The sequence below is a fragment of the Rattus norvegicus genome, chromosome 16 (genome assembly GCF_036323735.1).
Source record: "Rattus norvegicus strain BN/NHsdMcwi chromosome 16, GRCr8, whole genome shotgun sequence".
Taxonomy (NCBI): domain Eukaryota; kingdom Metazoa; phylum Chordata; class Mammalia; order Rodentia; family Muridae; genus Rattus; species Rattus norvegicus.
The window spans coordinates 64,051,015-64,074,990 of record NC_086034.1 but is presented as its reverse complement, the minus strand read 5'-3'; the positions used below and the strand labels follow the sequence as shown (position 1 = coordinate 64,074,990).

The 23,976-nt window shown below is 44.1% G+C and overlaps 1 protein-coding gene across 2 annotated transcripts in view; it reads right to left on the bottom strand.

Annotated features, from left to right (window-relative positions):
* Positions 1–1,018: 1,018 nt before the first annotated feature.
* The window catches only part of Tnks (tankyrase), a 151,004-nt gene continuing 128,046 nt past the window's right edge, over positions 1,019–23,976 (bottom strand). The window contains exons 19-28 of one of the 2 annotated variants that reach the window (XM_039094390.2): positions 23,713–23,901; positions 23,125–23,362; positions 21,818–21,900; positions 18,389–18,509; positions 17,252–17,349; positions 15,538–15,612; positions 14,406–14,511; positions 13,947–14,133; positions 10,199–10,355; positions 1,019–6,179 (exon numbers count right to left, since the gene is read on the bottom strand). In XM_039094390.2, coding sequence (XP_038950318.1) covers positions 6,093–6,179; positions 10,199–10,355; positions 13,947–14,133; positions 14,406–14,511; positions 15,538–15,612; positions 17,252–17,349; positions 18,389–18,509; positions 21,818–21,900; positions 23,125–23,362; positions 23,713–23,901 — 1,341 coding nt within the window. In that variant the 3' untranslated portion in view covers positions 1,019–6,092. The remainder of the gene's footprint in view (positions 6,180–10,198; positions 10,356–13,946; positions 14,134–14,405; positions 14,512–15,537; positions 15,613–17,251; positions 17,350–18,388; positions 18,510–21,817; positions 21,901–23,124; positions 23,363–23,712; positions 23,902–23,976) is intronic. The other variant, NM_001106084.2, reaches the window with a different exon arrangement.

The window sequence follows — 23,976 nt, the reverse complement described above, 5'->3', positions numbered from 1 at the left end:
AGAGCACGAAGAGAAATACACAAACTAACACCAACAAACAAACAAAAAAAAAAACAAAAAAAACCCAAAAGCAAAATTCCAAGACACCAGGCCATGACCATGGTTACATAGGAAGTTTTCTGAAGTTTCTCCTGCTATTGATGTATTTCCTTTTCCCACATCAGCTAATAGGTGGTAAGGAACTTCAAGTTGAGGTCTCACTAGACCAGGACTACTCAGAGCCTGACCCCTAGTGGCCCATTGCACTTCACACAAATGGCCAGTGTCAAGAGAACAACTGCTGCTTTAAAACTTACCACCCGGTAACATAGGATGTTCCCTCGTCTGTGCACCTAGACATGGACCTCACACAGATGGCCCGAAGACCTGGTTAATCCCTATTATAAAAACACCTCCATATAGACCCGCGGCTCACAATTCCTTAATGCTTCTCCCTGTCCGTGCCCTTGGTGCACTCTACCTACCAGCTACCTTCCATAAACTCAGTCTGCACAACTTATGGCTTCACAGACTCTCTGACGACCCTTCTGGTACAGAAGCTAAGGATTCACACCCAGCTTCAAGGTCGCTGCCTGTGGAGAAAGTGCTGGTGAGAGACGGGAAAGCCTGTTGTTCTTCGGGGACAAGGTGGTAGGGTCTTACTGTGTAACCAGACTGGCCGGAAACTCCGAGACCTCTGCCTCAGCCTCAGCATCCTAAGGATGGGACTGCAGGTTAGTGAATGACACTGAGCTGTGCTGGACCTTGACGGAACCTTTCTCCTCCAACCGTCCTGGCTGGGAGGGCCTACGAGCTCGTCTCAGGGAGACTCTTCTGAAGTTTCCCCTACTATTGCTGTGTTTCGGTGGCTCCCAGTGGGCTTACGGGTGTAGGGAGCCTCACTAGGAAAGGAAGGGAGACCTGTCCTGACAGGTTAGGTCTGTGCCACAGATGCAGAGTTTGGTCAAGCTGACACGAACAAAGCAGGACAGAAACGAGAAACACTTAAGCTGAATGTTACACACACACACACACAGTGTACTTTAAAATGATTTTATTGAATATTAATCCGTTACAAGTACTGTAGACATCAAGCCAAAGCACAATTACAGGTTAAATATAATCACAGAGATGTTTTAAACAGAAACCCACCATGTAGGCCGGTTAAGTTCCTTGATGCCCTCTTTTAGAAATAAGTAGAAGGCGAGGGGAAAAAAATGTCTTTCATTCCTGGTGAAAGCTATAAAGACCAGAGAATTTACATGCTGTGAGCCTCCTTTTGTGATCAAACTGTTAGGACTACCAGGTTTAGAAAAACTACATAGAAAACAAAAATCTAGGAGATTCAGTCAAAATCTGAATTTCAGATAAGTTAATGAACATTTAAAAAATTGCACAGATATGTCAAATATGAAATATACTTGAGCTAGAAAATTGCCTGAAATTCAAATCTAACTGGGCATCTTGTATTTTGTCTGACAAGCCTACTGATGGACAAATGCAAAATTAAAAAAAAAAAAGGTGGACCTGGAACCCCGTCCTGGTGGGTCACACAGAGACCAGAAACAAAACCACTAACAAACCAAAGGGCCACTGTACTGGTTATTTACACAGACTGACGCTACAGTAAGAAAGTACAATTACAACTCCAAACACTGTCATCAGGAACAGTCTAGATTTCCTCAAAGCTGGTTTTGTAAGTTCTTGAGAGACCTTGTCAATCAAAGTACCTTTTTAGTCTTTTGAGTGTTAAGGACAAATATTACCGCCACAAAGATAAGATGAGCTTAAGACACGGAGGGAGCAGAAGCAGGCATTAAACACACATGACGAGTTTCAGTGTTCTGTGTAGTAAATACATTTACTGTACTGCATGGTCACCTTCTCAGTCTAATGCTACTAGCTTTAGAGACTTCAGTTCCTCCCTCTTTTACTGTGCACTTCTGGGTTTCCTTCCTGCATGCTGGGAGAGAGGGTCCAGGATGCTCCATCACCAAAGTGAGCTAACAGGCATGCAGGCCTGCCTGAGAAGGACGGCAAGAGAATTCTGAAACATGAGGAAAACTCTGAAAGGGTGGTTGAGGGGAGGGGAGAGCAGATGGGAGGGGGGGGTAACTACCTGTGTGGGGTGTCTCTGTGGGGTGAATGTCACCTCAACTTTGCAGAACTCTGGTAGAAGTATAAAATTGGCCACACACCTTGACCATACTGGATCTTATAGTAGATAAAAAAATCTTCAGCTTCTGACAGGTTTTAAATTTCACGTGTCATAGTATATACTTTAAAATGATTAAAAAAACAACTTCTATACCACTCACACTCTACACAGTATCACGTACTATGAATTCCCCACCCAAGATCACAAGTTTGGAAATCCCACTAGTGTTACTGCAAACCAGATGACCTGGAGGCTGAAGAACTTTTTGTGAGAGAAGTTGGAACTGACTGGCTACATCAACTCCACTAAATGTGCCAATATTACTTATAAAATATACCCCATAAAATGCACTTACCAGGTATGAAATAAACAGACATGCCCACTCACTGATACATTTCAAATATTAAGAAGTGGATTCATGTTTCACTGCTAGAGTAGAAAAGGTTAAGAAGTTTCTGCCATAGATAAGGCTTTTGCAAACAGGGCAGACGTAACTGTCCACTAACTGCAGCGCTTACCATGGCTGAAGAAGCCCCCCTTTCTTAGGGTGGTGTTTGTTACGTCATCTTTTTGATGTGCTGATGTAGCCAGCAGCTGTTGGAATATCACTTTCACAACTACCCTCATGTCTCTGTCACTGCCTTAACGTCAGAGAGCATTCTTTATTTCTGATACATGAAAACATCCATTTTAATGTCATTTTTGAATATTTGCTGAGTCTGTAGCTCTGTGCAAGATGATGAGCCCACCAGAAACCCAGTGAGAAGGCTGGCACATGAATGAGGTCTGGGAGCATGGGTGCGGGGACAGTACAGGAAGATGTGCTTACAAATACACACTTTTGTTTACAAGGCCATTTATAGGAATTTAAACAACGGATATTTAAAAGGGGAGAGGGAACAATGCCTCTGTATCCTTCATGCTCCTGGGAATATACTGCAGTAGAGGAGAACCAGGACAGTCTACTGCATTCAGACGCTGTGTTCTAGCGTTAGCCAATGTTAATAGTATCTAGGATAACAGGATGCTAACGTATGCTTATCTGCTGTCTCTACCTTCCAAAGGCCCTTCACTATTCCAACAGCAAAGAGAAACGAGTGCTCAGAGGAGCGGCTGCCTTCCTGAGACCCAGGTTAGTGTTGTTACTCCGCTTAGACTGATGGGAGCTCTCACTGCTAGGAAGGGAAGCAGACTGTCCTGCTTAGACTGCAGGCTGTCCTGCCGTTACGGTTCTGCACAGAATTGAAGCATGGGAGGCCAGGCTTGTGTTTGTTAGCAAACTGGCAGAAACTGTTTCGCAGAGAGGACTAAACCCAGTTCCATTCTGATATGAGAATGAGGGTCACCTGGATCCCTCCATTAGACCCATGATGAAGAAGGAAAGAAGGTGAACGGGGCCAGTGCGGGAGCATCTTCTAAGACTAGGTTAGCGATCTGGGGAGAAGCAAAGGAACGGGCAGACACGGCCAGAGTACTTGTTTTATGCCTGAGTTAAGTATCCAAGCTGGCCAAAACCTGGTAAACCGGCACTGTCGGGTCCCGGAAGGCCTTGAAGAAGAGTGGGAGACACCCGCCTTCTCTCTGCAGCTCTGCCGGGAAGCTGAGGAGTCCCAAACCTGCCAGGAGCTCTAAATAATGCACATAGAGGAAATTAAGCAGATTTCAGCTGAATGCCGAGCTTGTCTCTTCCAGAGGGCTCTTTCCCGCTCTCTACTGCTGTAGTCCCCTTTAGCCAACCTGAATACAAATACACTCATGATGCCTTTGGTTTTCAAATTCTGAAAATATCTATTAGCTCTGCGGACCATTTAAAACAATTTTTATTCAGGACTGATTTTTTATAAGCAGCTCATTTCCGTGCACTTTGTCATGGGTGAGTCACTATGAAATCACTAGTACTAAAGAAGGCTTCCTTAGAAAGTCTTTACTCAGCTCAGAGCATGACACAGTCCTGGTGGTTAGGGAACCACGATAGGCCTGGTTAATCTGGTTGGTTCATGGAGGCGATCCGTCCGTCAGAGGCTCATGTTTCAGTGAAGCGCTAAAGCCTTTCTTCCACACCTACACCATAGTAACTCATTACTAAATTAAAATCACAGCTGTTTTAGCATTTTAAACTAATTCAGGTCAGGCCAAATAACATATACATACATTACAGCTAGTGAAACGACACAGAGGCCGATTTCTTCAACCCTTTGTTAATAGAAAGGAAAAGAAGGAAGGACAGGAACTCCTGAGGGAACGTCAGAGTCTGAAGCTTTCCATGGGGCTCTAGTTGCTGTTAAACACCCAGCCAAGACCACACGCACAAAGCTCAGGTCACTGAAACTTCAATGGAAGTAAAGACTGAGGCTAACTTTTGACTTCATTTTGAGGAAGCCATTTGAGATATAACTAAAATACTCACACTAGACTGGATGCCTAGTCCTAGCATGGGCTCAAGCTAACAAAAATTTAATAAATAAAGAGAAATGTGTATTTCAAGAACCAGGGAAACGAAGGTGGTCACAGTTTAATATGCTTGCATTAAAACAAAGTTAAAAACATTGTTTTCAGCCTTCCGATTGAAATGGTTAAGTGTGTCACACTGTTTCCCTGCTTATATGACGTCTGCTTCAGAGCTGAGGAGGACCTGTGAAGTAATGCGTTCAGCTCAGTACTTGGTTAGGGTCCACAGGGCCTGAGGCGGCAGGCGTGGTTCTGCCTGGCGTTGAGCGCACTTGGCGAATGCCATTACAAGCAAGCACTTTCCCAAAGAAATGTTTCTATCAGTGGCACCTAAAAAATAGGTCAAACTGCCTTTGGTTTCAACTTTTGTTTTCTTTGTCTAACTACATTAAGAACTTTGAAGAAATTGTTTAAAAACTGAGAGAAGGGATCTTTCTAAACTATTGACACATACTACTCAGAGGCCAGATTAGGAGTAAACAAAATGTCCTTGTATTTGTGCATATTTATTATGTCGGGTTTGAATATCCTGGAGAGAGAGAGAGGGAGGGAGGAAGGGAGAGAGAGAGAGAGAGAAATATGCTGGGACCTTGGCGATGTGGAACAGTTCCCTGACTTTAGACAACCCTGGTGGTCCAGGGAGTGAAGCATTTGTTGAGAGACCAGGGCCCTAGGCTCCTCCCTCCCAGCTCTCTAGCCATTCCACCAGGGAAGCAAGGTCCTAACTCCTCCATTAACACTCTCCCAAGCGCTCCCATCTGTAGCATGGTTCTGAGAACCCTGAGACCAGAAAGAGCAAATGGTCCACCAGGCTCTGACTTTTTAGGTCAAAGAGATGTTTGTGCCCTTCCTTTTAAGGTGGGGAGTTTATAAAAGAAAACTAAATATTGCTCTTTTCCTTTATGTTCACAAGAAGCAGAGATACAAAATCTGACAACGGGGACACTGGACCAGTGTCTAGCCAGAAGCTTCGGCTGCATCGCTAATGATTTTAGTCAGTGTGACTCTGTGCAAAATATCCCAGGAAGACTCTGGCTCATTTTCAAAGTAACAATAATGACGACGACAACAACAACAAGAACAAGAAGCATCAACAAATATGTTTGGCAAAATTAAAAAATAAGCCCATCACATGTGTCTGTTATCCATGTGCCAACACAACGAAGAAAATGTAGTGTATGAACCAAGAACGTGTAAGCCAGCATATTCTCTTTTCCCATCTCTACATCTTGAGCAAAGCATCTTGCTTCAGAAATGGGTAACTGCAATGAAAACGGCCTGAGACATGGTCAAGGCCGCCTGGTAGCCATTTCCTCAAGGGGACCAGGGCAGGTGAATGTGCTTGGGGACTCACTCCGCAGGGTCACTCTAGCAATGCTTTATAAAAGACAAACAGCTTATTTCTTGGCTGTTGGGATTTAGAGAATATTGATTTTTTTTGTTGGAAGCAATCCACTGTAATCCAGTTGCAGGTTTGAATCACTCTGGCCTTTACCAGGGGCAATCACTAGGTCTTCTGCTCTGCTGCCGTTGCAGTCTGGGAAGGGGCTTCCGGCTTCATGATCTGGTAGGTGATGAGATATTCTGGATATGCCTGGAACAGTCAAAAAGGCAAACGACTCATTCCCTTGAAGGTGCAGCTCTTAAGCCTTACTCACTCAGGGGTCAGGCTAGATGCATGTGTAAGCCCCACCATCCATAAAGTTATTTGTATAATATTTCTCCTTTTATTTTACCCTCTGCACTGTTGGGGATGGAAGCTAGCACCCTGCTCGCACGGACCAACCACTCTACAGCAGCACCGTGCAGCCTCAGCCCCAGTTCTTCCGATGCTCTAAGTTAGGTACCTCTGCTCCTCCTCCACTACAAAGCCATGCACCATGAACAGGAAGAAGTCAGCATCGCTCCTCTTCACCTTACACAGTAGGCAGTCAAGAAGCTTCTTAACTCAGTAATTCTGCTGCTGAGAGCTCAAACTAATCATAGGAAATGCTGTAGCCCCACACTCTAGTCTCTAGAATGAGGATGGTCAGACACGCTAAGGTACCACAAATCCTCATGGCAACAGTGTAGGGGTGACTGAGGTAGGATGTTTGTTTCTTTGTGACAGGGTCTCTCATAAACTCGTTTCATAGCTATGGCGTGTCTTCCAGCCCCACCCTCCAGGTACTGAGAGCCACCACAGCTGGCTAACGATGATCGTGCCAAACGTAAGCATCTCTACTGAGAGAGAATGGCGCAGATTAGGCTTGCGTTCGCCATGGGTCTTCATCAATGCTTCTCCTCTCCTGACGTTAGTGAGACAGCTCGGTTCTGGTATGGAAAGACTTCTTGATGGGGAATGGGAAAGAGAAGTTGCTACCAGAGAAAGCTGACACAGATCTTAAAAGCAGGGAGTGAAAAAAGTCTTAGTTTATGGACTACACATGAAATCTTCAACCCTAAAGAATGACAAAACTAGATCCGGCATTTCAGAATGGCTGTGGCTGAAGAATAATATTCTTCACTGGGCAAAGGGATTGGAGTCCCAAAGAATTTATGCCTATTTGTAACAGATATAGAGATTATTAAAGGTAATAACAACAACAACAACAACAATAGAGGTTTTTGACATTTAAAATAAAAGTACAAGTGGTAGGTTTATCGAACTTTTTCTTGGTAAATTAGCACACCTCTATCTGTCTTGGGTTCCTTGGTTATAAACGGGAACAGCAATACTGGCATTTGTTTAAGAGAAATTAAGTGCAAGGTCTTGGAAGAGGATTGGTGTAGTAAGAACAGAGTGTGTGCTGGGTACTGTTAACATAACTGTCATCACCCTTCATTACACTGTGCCTCCTAAGAGGCCTCAGGACTTGAAAAGCACAGTACAGAAATGGACTTTAACAGTCCCGTGTACAGAAGGTACGCAGCGCTATCCTTCACAGTCCTCTGCTCAGTCCAGTGCACTCTGGCTTCATCAGCGACCGACCACCCTGGCATGACCAGGGTCAACAGCTCTCTGGGCTCCTGGGTCTGAAGGTGCAGTAACTGCGGTTGGTTCTCAAGTCACACTGCTTAGCTAAAGGGCTTTCAGGCAGCACAGTAATTCTTAATATTAAAATGAGCTGCTGTGGATATTCTCCTTCATTAGTGGAGAAAGAGAAATACTGCGTGCATGGCTTAACGGCTGGGAAACTATTTGTTCCGCAGTACAGGCTTACGGCCTCGATCACATGTGAAATACTGAGGTGTGACAGAAGCACAGCTTGCTGTCAGGCTGCAGACCAGCTGTCTGGGGAGCTACACAAGACAAGAAAACTTTGAGTGTCCAGTGGCACGTGCTACACATGAAAGCTGGGAGGGTAACTGCTGCTGCCCTCTGCCCCAGTGATACTGTCTTCGCCACACTTGGTCTGGGACTTTATTCGCTTATGAAGTTACTTCAGCAGGAGTCAGGGGCATCTATCAGGAACCTGGCAGCATGTTTAAAAGCAACCTGACTCACGTCCATCTCAGTCAGACAGACTCTGAGATTCTAGCAGCATCACTGCAAACTCCTCTGCTGAGGGCCCAGGGCCATGGCTAGGAGACGGGACTGCTTCTGTGTACGGTTTCCTGTAAATCACACAAAGCCTACAAGACTTTAAGGCAAGACAATCATTTAGCTGCAGGATGAGAAAGGTTAGAATGAACCAAAAAGCTTTATCACCTATCAGGCCACTTTAAACCACACTACTTACAAGAGCACAGAGGGGAGTCACAGGCTTTAGTAACAACTCACTCGGGTCACTCAGTTTCAAGATTCACCACCCACATTTCTGATGCTAAAACTAAGTCTCTGCAGCTCCACTTTCCTGTTCGAGAGATACCATGCTTTCTTGAACGAGATTCTGGACACTGGGAAAATGACTTTTACAAACCATTCTACAGTATTTCCTTCTCCACCTTCAATGAGCCAGCCTTGTACAGACCATGTCAGTAAAACAGACAAAACCTTGGTAGCAACCAGTAAGCAGAGGGTCTCTCTCCTTCGCATCTGATACTGAGTGGAAACGTGAGACTGACAGACAGTCCTCCTTTCCCACCCACAGAGGCTACAAACCCAATCTAGGGCTTGTGCAAGTGCTTTACCATGAAGCCACATAGGAGCCTTTCCTGGCAGTTTAAGGCTAACCAGGTCACAGAGCAATTTTCCTCAGGTGCATATCAATTTCAGTGCCTCTTTCCACCCTAGGCTCTCGTGCCCCTGAGTCTGCTCTCCAGCCTATGACACCCCTGTCTCAACCACCTACCCCAGTGAGTGATGTAAACTTTGATTAGCTGGTCAAGGCATACCCTTCTTCCCTCGCTGCCTCTTGTCCTTGTAGCTTAGCAACAAGCATGCAATTATTTTTATGGAAACTACCCTCTACCCTCAGTCTGTACTTTCTCCAGCTAACCTTTATCATGATAGTTTGCAAGAGAAATTTTCCAGCTCCAGCACCACCCCACTTCTACTTATGATATTCTACCATGACCCAAGAAGTTCCCTTCACCACTCACTCATCAGTAAAGAGTAATCAACACCCCCCCCAACTTAGCACTGCATGTATTCTGGTCTGCAACAGTCTCAGGTATGGCCCGAGAAGCTCCCTCGATGGCTCTTAGGTCTCCATGTTAATTTTCCGTCTTGAGCGGGACATTACTTTCTGGTGTAACAGGCTATCTGAAGCTTATGGGTGCGTACGTACTCTGCTCCAACCCGGGTCCTTCTAGCCAGGAGTGGTTTGGGGGGCTGGGCTCCAGCTTTTCACTGCTACTGGGGTGTCTTTGCTTTCAGCAGAGTAAATTAGGTATGTACTTATACACAGACCTAACACACACACACACACACACACACACACACACACACACACACACACACACACACACACACAGAGGCATCTATATATCTAGTGATATGTTTGTTAGAAACTATGAGTTCCTATTAATTAACACAGCTTCAGTACACTCACTTGCTTTGTAAAAACCTTCCCCTGAGTCCATGACATGCCCTCTTCTAGTAGGGACAACAGCGCCCAAGAGCTCACACTCCCACACAGTCGCTCACTTGCTGACCCTGTAATGCACTGAATGGAGTTTTGTTGCTTCACCCACACTAACACGGTAAGCAGACCACTACAGAGGAGCTCAAGTTATCTGCAATTCTCTGCAACTGTACATCTCACTCTGCCCATGGTAGCACACACACGCATTATTTTATACATTATCTATTTGTAGTTTCTCATTTTTCTTCTACTTCAGGTTAGCTATGGCTTTCTGTTACGTTAGAAAAATTAACTTTTGCATTCAGATAATCTGGGTGAGATCTGGTGCTGGGAGTTGTTTCTCTGTATACACATTTCCATTACTATTGTTTTTTCTTTTCCAATTACATTTTGGATCCCCAAGAAGGTGACAGAACTAAATATACTGCAGCCTTCTGACTCTCAAGGATGTAGGGCTATGATCAGAATCATAAGGATTCCGATTATGTGACCAGCCCACGTCAAGCAGAGCCATTCAAAGGCATGCGTGCCTGCAACGACTGCAGATAATGTCTAGGGTATGAATGTGTTCAGTGGCTTGTTCATGCTGATTTGATGAACATACCTGTTCCCCTCTGTAGATGACATATTCAGCATACGCCAGCCCATTGACACTTGGTCTACCGATGACTGAGTGATGTCCTGGAGGCGCATGGGCCATTTTCATGGTGCTGAATTGCAGAAAAGACTTTCCAAGGGTCACTCTACAGAAAAGCATTTGTCTAAAGGGAGAATGAAAACAAATATGTTCAAAACACTTTAAATGTCATTTTTAAAAAAATATTCATTTATTTATATCCTAAACGCTGACCCTCTTCAGGCACCCCGGCAGAATTCCTCCCAACACTTTAAATCTTAAAATGTAACTGTTAGGTTTATTAGCTTTTTATAGAAAATCTCATAGAGTGCAAGCTAACTGAAATGCTACTATCAAGTCTGTGTGTAGGAATGGGATCAAATGTGATCTACTGATTCACTACTTAGCAGTTACCAGGCTCAGGCTCAAGCTGAATCAACAGCTTCAGGCAGTTTTAGAGTAGCACAGGACCTCGTGTGAAAGTGTGCTATGTGCAAAATCCACACCTCAGAGAACTGAGCTTTCCCGTGGGCATACAGGACGGAAGGAGGGAGATGGGAGAGTATCCGGGATTAACACCCAGCTGTGTGAGTGTGTGTGAGTGTGTGTGTGTCTGTATGTGTGTCTGTGTGTGAGTTTGTGTGAGTGTGTGTGTGTGTGTGTGTGTGAGAGTGTGTGTGTGTGTGAATGCTCAGAGGGAGGAGTGCAGCCTCATGTTGGCTTTGCCTCCTGCCTTGTTAGGGACAGTTTCTCTGATGAGCCTGCCCATGTGTAAGCAGACTGGCTGGCCTGAGAGCGCACCAGGTTCTCTGGAAAAGTTTAAGGCTCACAAGCCACTCATGCCGTGCACCTGGCTTTTATATAGATTATGGAGATTCAAACTTTGGTCATCATACTTGTGTGGCCAATGTTTTTACCCTGAGGCATCTCTCCAGATAAGATTCAGCTTCATTCATCATGGGTAAACCAAACAGTAAAATCTGGGATGACAGAGTAATATAAGTGGATGAGGAACAAATATATCTAGATTAAATATATGACTGAAAACCTAATACCTAGCTGAAATTAGGACGGATGTTAAAAGTTGTACAAGGTTAAGAAAAACTGGCTGGGTGGAAATTATAAACTATAGCCACCAGTTTAAAACTGTTGGTATCTGTTTTTTATTTTTATTTCTGGTCCTGTTTTGGTTTTTCAAGACAGGGTTTCTCTGTGTAGTTCTGGCTGTCCTGGAACTCACTCTGTGGACCAGCCTGGCCTCAAATTCAAGAGATCCACCTGCTTCTGCCTCTGCCTTCTGAGTGCTGGGATTAAAAGTGTGCACTGCCACCGTGCCCATCTGGCACCCGGCTTTCTAAGTATAATCTTACTAGACTAAAGCCATGCACTCATTTACATAGTTGCTTCTGTACTCCAAGGGCAGAAGTCTCTGACAAGGATGCATGGCTGCAAAGCCCAAGGTAAGTATTATCCAATCCTTTAAAAAAGTCGGCCCTTAAACACTTCATGTTTTAGCTATTTAATACAATTAGCCACACTGTAAATGTGAACAGTTTGTAGGGATGGAGTATGGCCTTTCTGCTATTACTGAGACCTGCCTAGCTGGCTGTTTTACTGGACGTCACTAGTGCTCCTCTGGGATAAAGACTTGCTATCTACTGTATTTTCTTGTAGGTCTCACCCTACATTATGAGTATACTTTATTTATTTTAAATCTTTATTTTTATTTTATATTGTATGACTCTTTTGCCTACATGTACGTATGTGCCTGATACCCAGAAAGGCCAGGAGGAGAGTCAGATTCCCTGACCTTGTACCTAGAGCTGCAGGTGGTGTGTGCCACCATGAGATTGCTGGAACTGAACCCAGGCTGTCTGCAAGAGCAACAAGTGCTGTTCCCTGCAGCGTGGCCCCCAAAGTGGCTTCTACAGCTCCATTGTTAACATCATGGCAGCAGTGTGCTGTCAGTAAGTAGATTTTGTCACTGTTCGTCTGTTATACCATACAATACTTGACCCGACAGGACTGGGCCTCCTGTTTCAGGGAGCAAACCTGGTCTGCAGGACCTACTGCGCCAGTGCATGAAGCAGCAAGTGCTGATGCCTCCCACTTGTGGTGTTCGTAGATGCAACAGCTAAGAAACACAGGGCGAACGCCTGAGGGGCAAATGTTGGCAAACACAAGGCAGGAGACAACAGAAGTCCACTCCTTTCCCCACTCGAGTATCACTGCTCTGATCCAGCAGTGTCTAGAGCTTCTCTGAAGGCATGCCACGCACTTGTTAATGGAGCCGTGGCCGGCTTGCTCTCCGTGCTCATCAGTGTGCTCTGCCTCCTTCCTGCTTCCCAGGGACATCCCTTGCCAGTGGCGTGCCGGCTGCATGCTTGTGCTCAGGCTCTAATTTCTAGGAGACGCTGGCCAGGATATAAACTCGTGTGTAATTTTACTGAGCACAACCCTCAGCTAGGCTCACTTTCTCGCTTGTCTTAGGTTTACTCTGACTCCACGGGAGGCATGCTAGACACCAGTGATCCTTAGGAATTTCTGTTTGTAACCACAGTGCTTTACATGGAGAACAGTTTCCTTCTGAGCGTACGGCATCCATCTTAGAACTGCGGATGACCAGTCTAAAAAATAATGCAACTGCAGATAAATTTACAGGCATTAGTTGTAAGGAATTTCAAGAGTACATGTTAAGTAAGCACACACACTGTTGCTGCTTTGGTAAATGGACATGGTACAAACTGCCATGGAGATGCTTGTGTGTGCATCTGTCTACAGCACTGCTCTCAATCCTAGAGAAGCTTTTGTGGGAGGCAGCCATCAAGGCAGCATTAAACTGGTCAGAGTCCGAGAGTCAGCAACTGTGTGTGCTCAGTCCTAAATGGGACACTGCCATCAACCAAAGCTCAGGGAACGTTGTGGAGGACGGGATGGGAAGAGAAGAACAGGCACACTGGGGGAGAGCTGTGACATCCTGCCCTATGGTAACATGGCCACAGTAGCCATGAGGTCACAGCAGCTATGGTCACTTGCACTGGATCAAGGCCATCTATACTCTGCATAGATGGGAGCAGGAGGCTGCACCCCTAGCGGAGAAGCTCCTGGCAACTGAGGGATGTTGGGAGAGGAAGTTTATTTCTTTGGGTGGGGGTGCGGGTATGGCAAGTCACCCACCCCCATTTGGAACCGCACACTCATGCATACTGCAGCAGCTCAAATGAGAGACTTGAAGGGGAGGGAAAGCACTGTTGGGTCAGGCCTAAGTGTAGGGACGTGGGGTGGACACAGTGTGTACATGTGTGACTGATGAAGAGTCAGTGCAAACAACTACTAAATCTCCAGTGAGAAAAGAAACGCTGCCTTCTCACTCGCTGCCATGTTACCTCCTCCAGCTTCTCAATGACAAAGTTCTACTTTCAAAAGCTGATACGCATGTTTGCTACTATTCTGAAGCTGGGCTTTCCAAGGGGATTGCTATGCTCCTACAAACAAGCCACACGCTAGCCGCATCAGCGATGAAAGCTGACCCTAGTCTCTATGTTCAGGTGTGATGGTGGCTAGAAGGGCTCTGCACTACAGTGAGCACTAAGAGGGTCTGATGCATCTGATGGCTTCTGCATCTGCAATCCACAGAGCACACATGCGTGCCTGCCTGGTCTGGACCACTGAGACCAGTACCACAGTTCCTGCTCTAGGGCAACAACTCTCACTGCGGTCAAGGCAGGACACTCACCTGTGACATACGTAACATGACCTATCTTTGTGTGTGGGGCAGCCTGTTCCTCCTCCAATTCCATAAACATACTGATTGCTTTTGGAAGAGTTTTCGGCAAAGTAAATCCCAGCTCCAAACATCCCTCCAATGTATGCGTGCCGCTCATCAAACCCTTTATGAATAATGGCATTAATGAAAGGGGAACCTAAAAATACAAACATGGAAACATTAGTTGTGCAACACTTAGCCGTTTACTATTTTCACCAAGTACAGTAATGTTCACAAAGAAAAACAGAAATCAAAAAAACGCCCACAGGTGGCTCAACTTGGAACTTGAGTTTGCAAGCAAGTCCAGAAGTCATTTGCACGGCACATGCTTCGGGAAGTCTGTGTTAACATCAAAGCATTATTCAACCTAACATCACTAACCGCTCCCAGGCCTTTCCCACTCACTGCCCACGCACAGGCGGTGCTCACCGTGGAACAGCATGCGCTCATTGTGATGGTTGTGGTTCTCCTCAGACACCTCCTTTTGTCTGTGACAAAACCGCTCCCTCAGCTTCTTGTTTACAACTTTCTGAATCTTCATAAAGGACAAAAAATATTGTCATTAATTAAATGTACACTCTGATTTAAAATGACATGTAGTCTTCCCTTTGGTGGTGTGAGTTTTGGGGTTTTTTTTTGATTGACACAGTATCTAAGTCACCATATCAGTGGAATTCAGTTAATATGCTTGTGACAGACATAGTTATTTAGTGTCTCCTTGCTGCTTTCTGTGCGCCCATGTGCCTGACCATGAATGTGAAGCCAGAATCGACACTGAGAATCTTGCTGTTATTCTCCACCTTATGTGAGGCTGGTCCCTCACTGAGCCTAGCTTTACTGCTGGCTAGACTAACTCATCAGCGAGGCTTTAGGAGCCCTCCCTCTCCCAGCGCTGAGATAATGGTGCACGCACACCACTCTGCCTGGGCTTAATGAGTGCTGGGGACTCTAACTCAGATCCCCAGAGTTTGCGTAGCACACACTTTATCCACTAAGCCAAACCAACCAGCCAGCCAACGTTCATGGCTGATTTTGATATACTGGTATAAATCCTATAAGTCAATTAAGAAAGGATTAAACCAGGTTTCAGCAGATGTAATTAACCTTCATGACAACCTCTCAAAAAGCAGGTAATGGCAACAATTTTTTTTTCTGTGATTTAAGAGATAAACTCGTTCTGATCTCATCAATGACAAATAGACTGACAGCCTGGGCCTTTAATAAATCCTACTTCCAAACAACTTAAAATGAAGTACTGCTGCTGAGGGTCCAAACTTGAGAACGCAATGGGTGGGGCAACCGTGGTGCCTGCTCCAGCCGCCTTTAGGAAGCGGCCCTCTGCTTGGGGCTTTGCTGTCTTATTGTGTTGTAGTTTCTGGCCCAGGATGGTCTTGAGGCTTAGAGGGTGTAGTGAAGAGAACAGCACTTGATCTTAGGACAACAGATAATTATCTTTCGCAATTTAAATTTTTTTCTTCTAAAATTCCTACAGTTCATTGTCTAGATTAATTTTGTGTTAACATTGCAATCTGACTTTCACCATAAAAATGTGCACACTTACTCGAATGACATTGTATCTGTTGAAGATGCCACCAGCATTCCCGCCATCTCTGTGCTCCCGAATAGTACTCTGCATCTGCAGAGCAAAGGGAAACAGTAACCCCATGAGAGGCAGCAGAGAGCATCCCTTCTGCTACCTCGGTAACGTCCTTCCGTCTGTCTCCCTGCTGAGTCTGAATCTCAATCAGGAGCTCATTACAAACTGATCGATAAATTTAACGAGTATTTGTGGTTGAGAAAATAGTCATAAATACTAATGAAAGCATTTTCTGATAAAATTTTGGAAGAGGTTTTTTTTTTTTCTGTAAACACAACAGAGAAACTGAAAAAGATAGCACTTTAAAAATGTATAATCACTATTATGTTATGAAGAATGAGAAGTAGAAAGTCAAACTAAAATGACATTCAACTGATACCACATTAGATAAATGCTAAAATATTCTAAAAATATTCTTGTTCCATTTTATCTCAATAGTCTTTGGGATCTTGGTACATCAACTCCGGCAAAGGAAGTTAGTATACTTCACAATTAAACAGAATGACCTCTGAGCACTGCTAACTCTTCCACCCTCAAACTTTAATAATTATTATGGAAAAAAATGTAGTGCTTGGGCTCCAGGTAGAATACCTGCTGAGCATGTGCGAGGCCCTAGGTTTCTAGCAGCAGATCACAAAAATGCCTGAGTTTCTGACGCGTGGATTGAGCTCTACCATGGCTTCATCTGCAGGGATGTGCAGCCTGCATCAGAACTTACTATGGGGACAACTGGACAGTAAGACCCTCGAAGTCACGATGCCTTCCTGATAACCTAATACAAACTGAAACATTACTATGAACAGAGATGCTATGGGCATTAGTTAAAAAGTAAACAAAACAGAAAACCCTCAACTGCAAGCAAACCTGTTTCTGCTTGGTGTCTGTATAGCGATAGGATGAGGGAGGTAACTCACAATAATGGAGTTAGACATTGCATCAGGGGCAAGAAATATCAGCATTCAGCACAGGGGACATTTCTTCCTTTCTTAAAAAAAAAAAAAAAGATTTGTTTGTTTGTTTATGTGAGTCCACTGTCACCGTCTTCAGACACCAGGAGGAGGCTTCAGATCCCATTACAGATGGCTGTGAGGCTCCATGTGGTATCTAGGAATTGAACTCAGGACCTCTGGAAGAGCGGTCAGAGCTCCTAACCACTGCCCTCACAGGAGGGATTTCTATGCCATCTTTCACAAGGAGGCTTAAAGTAGTCCTATTATATGATGTTTGGAATAATTGTGATTATGGACATTAACTAAGATAGGCTTCTTTAATCATGTAGTCAACATCAGAAAGACGTGACAATCAGGCATATTACTAAAGAAACAATAATTATATAAACAAACAAACAAAAAACCTAGAAAGTGTATTCTATCTATGAGGCAAGATTCTTGTTCCGTATCAATCTTAGGTACATTTTACTGTATGAAAATGTTTTAAAAAGATTCTTACTTTCTTACTTATAAAATCTCTAGAACAAAAAGATGGAGCTATTCGACACACAGGCTTGTGTCGTGAGTGAAGCGTGTGTTGTTGCAGCCTGCGGTCACACGTAAGTGCTGCTGACTGAGGCTGAGTAGCGGGTCCCCCGACCCCGTAACAAATAAGTTGAGTTCCTGCCTCTGGAAAACAGTCTTAACAGAACTTGGTCAAAGAAAAACGGTCTGAATCTGTCTGTTACCTCTTCTTCTACTGATTGGTATTCTTTATCTTCTGGAGCAAGATCTAGTAAAATAGTTCCCTGATTCACACAGTGAAAGGTCAGATACGGATTGGTTCCTGTAGACGAGAAAACAAACATAAAGCTCATGTCTGTGTCACTCAGTTCATGGAAACTTAACTGTACATAACCGACAGTTTAGAGCGGCCCACACTATTTTCAATCTCCACCTCAACATACAGTGTGAAAGCAAATATACCAAAGGCACGAGAAGAAAGAAGGGTTAAGGACTCAGCCCTTCCCATGAACCCTTTCCACACAGCACGGCTCAAAACAGGAACTGAACAAAATCATCATGAACATAGCTGATGTCTACACGAAAGAGAACACGTACCGAATTACAATGGAATGAGTTCTACACTACAGTAACTGCCCTCTAAACCTCTTTCAGGGATGGCTTGAAATGGTTACTGACATAACTTAGCTCTGTTAATTTCATAAGGTTGACTAAAATACATGTAAAACAAAAAAAGAGTCAAATTCAAAACCTTCAAAGTTTTGGTTGCCTATAGTTTTTTCAACTCCATAGATATATGTTCCTTCTCTTCTCTGCTCTATGGAAAGTGTGTCTAACAAGGAGATGTACAGAAAATATGGAAGTAAGAGAAGAGGCCTGTGGCAGTGAAGGACAATGGTTGAACCTGAGGGCAGAAGGAGAGCTCAAGATAAGGCAAGACTGGCCAAGCTGAGGGAAACCATGGAGTAAGTGCCTGATTTTATCCAGAAAGCACTTAACCTGCTGGAGGGTTAAGAGCAGGATTAGAGGTTGATAGGCATGTGCTGGAGTCCTCTGGAGGCTGTGGAGAAGGCAGGGAGGGAGGTGAAGGTCCAGGTTGTAGACTCTGAGGCCCAGGAGAGGGAGAGACTGGGTTAGGTGAAAGCAGAGGAAAGGACAAAGTACAAAGATTTGAGAGAAGTGTAGCAGAGGGAGGATCTCAGACTTGTCCAGCTAGTACAAGTGAGTAACTGAAGCGAGGGAGGAGAGAACACTGTACCAGTTACCTGCATGTGCTCTGGGGTTAGACTACCCAAGCCCCACATCCAGTCTGATATTTCTTCACTAAGTTCTGAAAACAACTTTTCCCCAAAACAGCTTACCTTGTTGTCCACCTAAGAGTCTTTCAACGCCCTTGATTAACTTGTGGCGGTGTCCATAGGCATTGATGCCTATTTCTTTCAGTTCCTCATGACCCATATCGGCCAGCACATCTAACGTGATCTGAAAACGAAAGCAAACTTAACTAAATCTGTGCCGGCTTGGGAGGACGAGCGCTCCTGTGCCGTCTAGGGGCTGCAATTACAAGTCTGACGAACAGCTTCCTTTTCTAAGCACCACCTTCATGCAGCCTAAGAAGACCAGTGGCCTCCTAGTTCAGTAATGGCCTCTGGCACTTGTTTGGAGCAGACGATCCCTGTGATGGGAAGACAGGTGACCACTGCCACGTCTCTCTGGCTGCCATTCTGTCATCTTCTGTGTGTCTCCAGATACACAGATCAGCAGCTTGAAAATGGGAAAACCCCAAATTCTGTACCGTGTGGGTAGGAGAAAGGAATGGCAGAGGGAGGGGGAACATTTTAATCTGTCACCACAGTGTGGCAAAAGTAAGATGAGAACTTCCCAGTGCTGGGAAAGGAGCAAGCCAGGAGTACTGCCGTGGCTTCAGGAGGCGGGCTGGTTTATCAGTTTAGGTCACAGGCCATTCTATGAGAGATAAAGAAATCTCAATGTACAGAAAAGGAGAGATGGTTTTTAAGTTCATAAATACCAGGTTAGTGATGCTTGCTGACAACACTCGGCTGATGTCTGTACAGATTGTGACTCTGCCTCCACCCAGTGGCAAAGCTCTGACATCACCTCATGTCCAGAGGATGGCACTGGTAGTTTCCTCAGGGCAGAAAATGGTCCTGGGGCAAACACATGCCTATTGCCCTGGGTTATTTTCTTTCTTTGGAAAACTGAAATATCCTTTATAGACATCGTTTTTCTAACTCATTCAAAATTAAAAAAAAAAAATCACTTTCTTAGTCCTTACACTTAAAGTGACAGTTTCGAGCCGGAGCTTTGATTTTTCCTGTCAAAAGGAAACACTGCACGATGAGCAGCATCGTCCATGCAAGGACCACACTGCTCATTCTCTGAGGTAATTTAGCATATTACTTTAAGTGGCCATTGAAGAAATAATTGTTTCATGGTACAAGATCTGTAAGTCACTTCTAATCACCCAAAGAAGTTTTCAACAGAGCTTTAAAAAGACAGCAACATGGAAATAATCATCTTTGAAATAGAACAGTTTACAAAATAGTTCTTAGTCAGACCTGATTTTAATGTAACTGTAAGCCATGCTGCCGATACCGTCTTCTTCTAGATATTTTATATTTCAGTTTAAATATGAATATTGACAATAAAAACACAGCCTCGTGTATGTGAGGTAACCAGGTTACATACATCAAAAGCTTTCTAATTGACATACAGCAGTGCAGAGCTGAAGGGTGTCAGAGTCAGGCTAGAAGACAAAACAAAACCCCAAGGGATTTCTAATCATGTCTAGAGAAGAAATAAAGACAGTTTTAATATATAGACTTCCAATCACAACACGAATGTAAAATCCTCACCCAAGCCCCTGCCCCAGCAGAGGAACCCTGAGTTACTACACTTCCGCTCACAGAGCAGGGCTCAGGGAGCCAGGCTCCTCCCTGGTGTGGAGAGCAGTCTCTAAAATGGCTGCTGGAGATCTTCAGTCTCTAGCATTTGTGTTCTAAATTAAAGTCCCTTCCCTTTGGGTGTGGGCTACACTTACTGAGTAGTTAACTAATGTGATATAGTGGAAATGACAGGATAGTACTTCCCCCTTATATTTAATTATTTATTATTTTTATGCCTCTACTGACTTATCTGGTGGAAACAGAGAATATATTTGGTATTTGGAGGAAACCACAAGCTTGTTCCCCAAGTTCTTTTCTTTGGGAGAAGGGAGTTACTCATATCTAACGTACATTAATATAAAATAATAAAGTCTATTCATCTATCAGCTAAAAACGGTTCTGCATATAGAGTAAGGGCTATGTCTATAGGGTCGCCTCCTGCCCCTAAGAGTTGCTTGTTTGCCTGGCCTGTGAAGAGAAAATTAACTACTGTAAGTGAAAAGGCCTTTTTCCCTTGGGGTGGTAGCAGTGGTGACTTTGTAACCGTATTTACAATGAATTTGTTGGGCCCAAGCACTACAACTTGAAATAAAATGGATATGGTTACTTTCTGTGAAAATCCAAGTCATAGCAGTTGAACTCCATAAATTATAATGTAAACCCAATTTTCCTTTCCCATGAACAAAGCATTCTAGGTAGGAAGCTACACTATGAGTGTGAGGAGACGCTATGCAGTGCTACAGTTAAGTAGACAGGATCCTGACGTTTCTCTATGAAGCATCTATGGAAGAGGACGACTCAGACTTCTGAGAAGAGAACTGTGACGGTGGAGCTGAGGATATGATGCACTCAAGTCTTCTAGGGGAAGAAATAAAAGAATTGCCTCCCGCCTCACTGGGACAGCAGTATTCGCAGGCAGGAACAGAGGCAGCAGAATACAGTACACCAGGAGTCTGAGCAAACACACCCAGAGCAGGATTAAGTAGACACAGAGATGGATCACATTACCAGACTGCTACAGAATGTTTATGACAGAAAAGAAAATTCTAAAGGCATGCTGTGGAAGAGTTAAGTAGCTTAGGATTTTATACCTGAAGACTACAGATAACATCTGCACTCGAAATAATAAATAAACTTAATTGTCTGCTCAATGGCCCAAAAGACAGTTAAAATAGGTCAATATATAGAAAGGCACACCACTATCTGGAGGAGAGGGGCTACACCAGGTAATATGCGTTAACTGCAACAGTTAACATCTTGACTATGAAAAGGATATACAAATTATTTTGGACAAAAGAAAAATCAATGGGACATTGATTTACTCGGAAGAAAACCAGTAAAAAAGAACAATAAAAGTGATAAGAGGATAAGCTGACTGAAGGCTGACTCATAAACTCCTAAGTCAACAGCATGAGCACAGGCACAGGTCAGCTTCTGACCAAGAGGATTCACAACAGGAAGCAGAGCGAAGAAGCTCTCAACAGGAGGTGGCCCTTGTGAACCTGAGGTTTTGACTTATTAATCAAGGTGTGAATGAATTTCACAATTCCTGCGGACATGAGCCAGAATGAAGGGGTACATATGTGACATATGTGTCACTACAAAGCCTCAGTTGACAGTGTTCTCACAGGAGATCTCTAGTCAGAGGATGATGGAGACAGGGAGAGAAGCTCTGACAGTGGCGTGTAACATTTTCACTACAAGTGAAGATCCGTGCGATGCCGTAACAAAGCAGGACGTAAGAACATACTTCAAACAGACAGACTGGACATGCGGCAGCCTGCAGAACAGTGTAAGTCACAGAATAGAGAGTACACACAATGAAGAAAACAAACTGTCGATAACTGGATGGCTGAAAAGCTGGAAAAGTACATGAGTGTTTACCTGCTCTGTTTCAAAGATGTCCCGAAGGTGCTCAAGGCCAAGGCTTTTAAGGAATTGGCTGATATTCATGTCAAGACCCGCAACTAAAACAAAAACATTAAAATCTGTTAGAAGTTTCTAATTCTATGGAAGGTCCATATTTACGTATAACCCTATTTTTGACACTTGCCTGTACAGATGATTTCACGTGACATAAACTAATATCAGACATGTCAATTTAAATCAGGCCCTTCCAAGTCATTCTGAACTTTATCTCTAGTTTAGCAATGCTACTTAACATTAATTCTGATACACATAGAATAAAGAACTGAAATACAGATGTATATATAATATACAGTGAATATACTTTCTAACATAGCTTTACATAATTTAATTTAAAACATTTGTGTTAGTTTTGTGTATGTTTTTATGCATGAGTATATGCATGTTGAGTGTCTCCCTGGAAGCCAGGAGAGTAATTGGGTTATTATATGAGGCTGGAGTGAAAGCCGTTGTGAGCTAACCAGTATGGGTGCTGGGGACTAAACCAGGTCCTCTGTAACAGCAGTGCCTAGGCTCCAGACCCTATCTGATAGAATTAGTACTTTTAATGAATTAAAAGGAAAAAGTGGGCTGGAGAGATGGCTCAGTGGTTAAAAGCACTGACTGCTCTTCCAAAGGTCCTGAGTTCAACTCCCAGCAACCACATGGTGGCTCACAACCATCTGTAATGGGATCTGATGCCCTCTTCTGGTGTGTTTTAAGACAATGACAGTGTACGGTGTACTTACATAAAACAAATAAATCTTAAAAAAGAAAGAAAGAAAAGAGTACCAATTACTGTTTTAATTTATTCTTTTTAAGAATTATTTTTATTTATTTCTGTATGTATAATATAAGTCGAGGTCAGAGGTCAATTTTGCGTATCTTCCTATCTATCTATCTATCTATCTATCTATCTATCTATCTATCTATCTATCTATCTATCTATCTATCTAATCCATCCATCCATCCATCCATCCATCCATCCATCCATCCATCCATCCATCCATCCATCATCTACCTCCCTCCCTCCCCACCTATCTTGAGGGACAGCATCTCACTGGATCTAGCGCTCACTTAGCAAGTTCCAGTACTTTCCCTTCCCAGTCCCTTCCCCTTCGCCCTCTCATTCCCCAACTCTGTCTCCCTGTCTTTGATAGGGCCTCACGATGTATTCCTGGATGTCTTTGAACCAAAAAGTTTAGAGAGAGGCTATGGTTAAGCCTTCAATAATAAAAAAGAAAAAAGTAACTAAAATAAGTACAAACGTTTCGGGATATACGTACCTTCTCCTTCCTTCCTTTCTGCACCCGCAGCACCATCCCCCGCATTGGAGGCTCCTCCTACAGCCAGCTCTGCTAACGGGCCAGTGAGGTTATCTATGCTGCTGGCAGCAGAGAGGCAGGACGGGGTGGACGCTGGTGAGATCAGAGAGGCACTAACTACAGTTGCCTGAGGTTTAAAACAGGTAGGTAAGGCCTCAGGGGGCATGGCATCTATCAGCAAAGCTCGGATGTCATCAGCCTACAATGATTAAAGAAAACAGAAAAACCATTAATAATGCTAAGTTTTTCACTAAGTACCAAGTGTTTTGTAAATGTTTCCTCTAAGACTACCAGGCATAGACAATGACAGTGATTTTGGTATCGAATGCTGAGTAATGGCTGTAAGAGTCAGACAACAGGCAGTGAAAGCTAGAGGAGGCTGACTACACACGGGCCATCATGGAGGTACAAAAGTGAGACTGCGTGGGTCTAACAAGATTTCCAGGAAGAGGGCCAGCTCGTTCAAATGAACTGCCAGTTGAGCCCTGGAAGGGAGTGTCATGCCTGCGGTCCTAGTGAACAATGACTACCACTGCAACAAGGACTTACCGTTGCCAGGTCTAAAGGTGTCTGACCCTCCTGGTTCTTCATGGTTGGGTCTGCGCCATGTGCTAGGAGTAGGGCACACAACTGTGTCCTCCCCTTCTGGGCTGCTTCGTGGAGGGGAGTGAAGGCCCACTTATCCGTTGCGTTTACACACGTGTTGTACTTTATCAGTAATGCTGCTATATCAACATGCTGAGAAAATCAAGAGAACAGGGAAGCTTAGGAAGAAAGCCACCCAGCAGACTTTCGTCAACTATCCTTGCTACT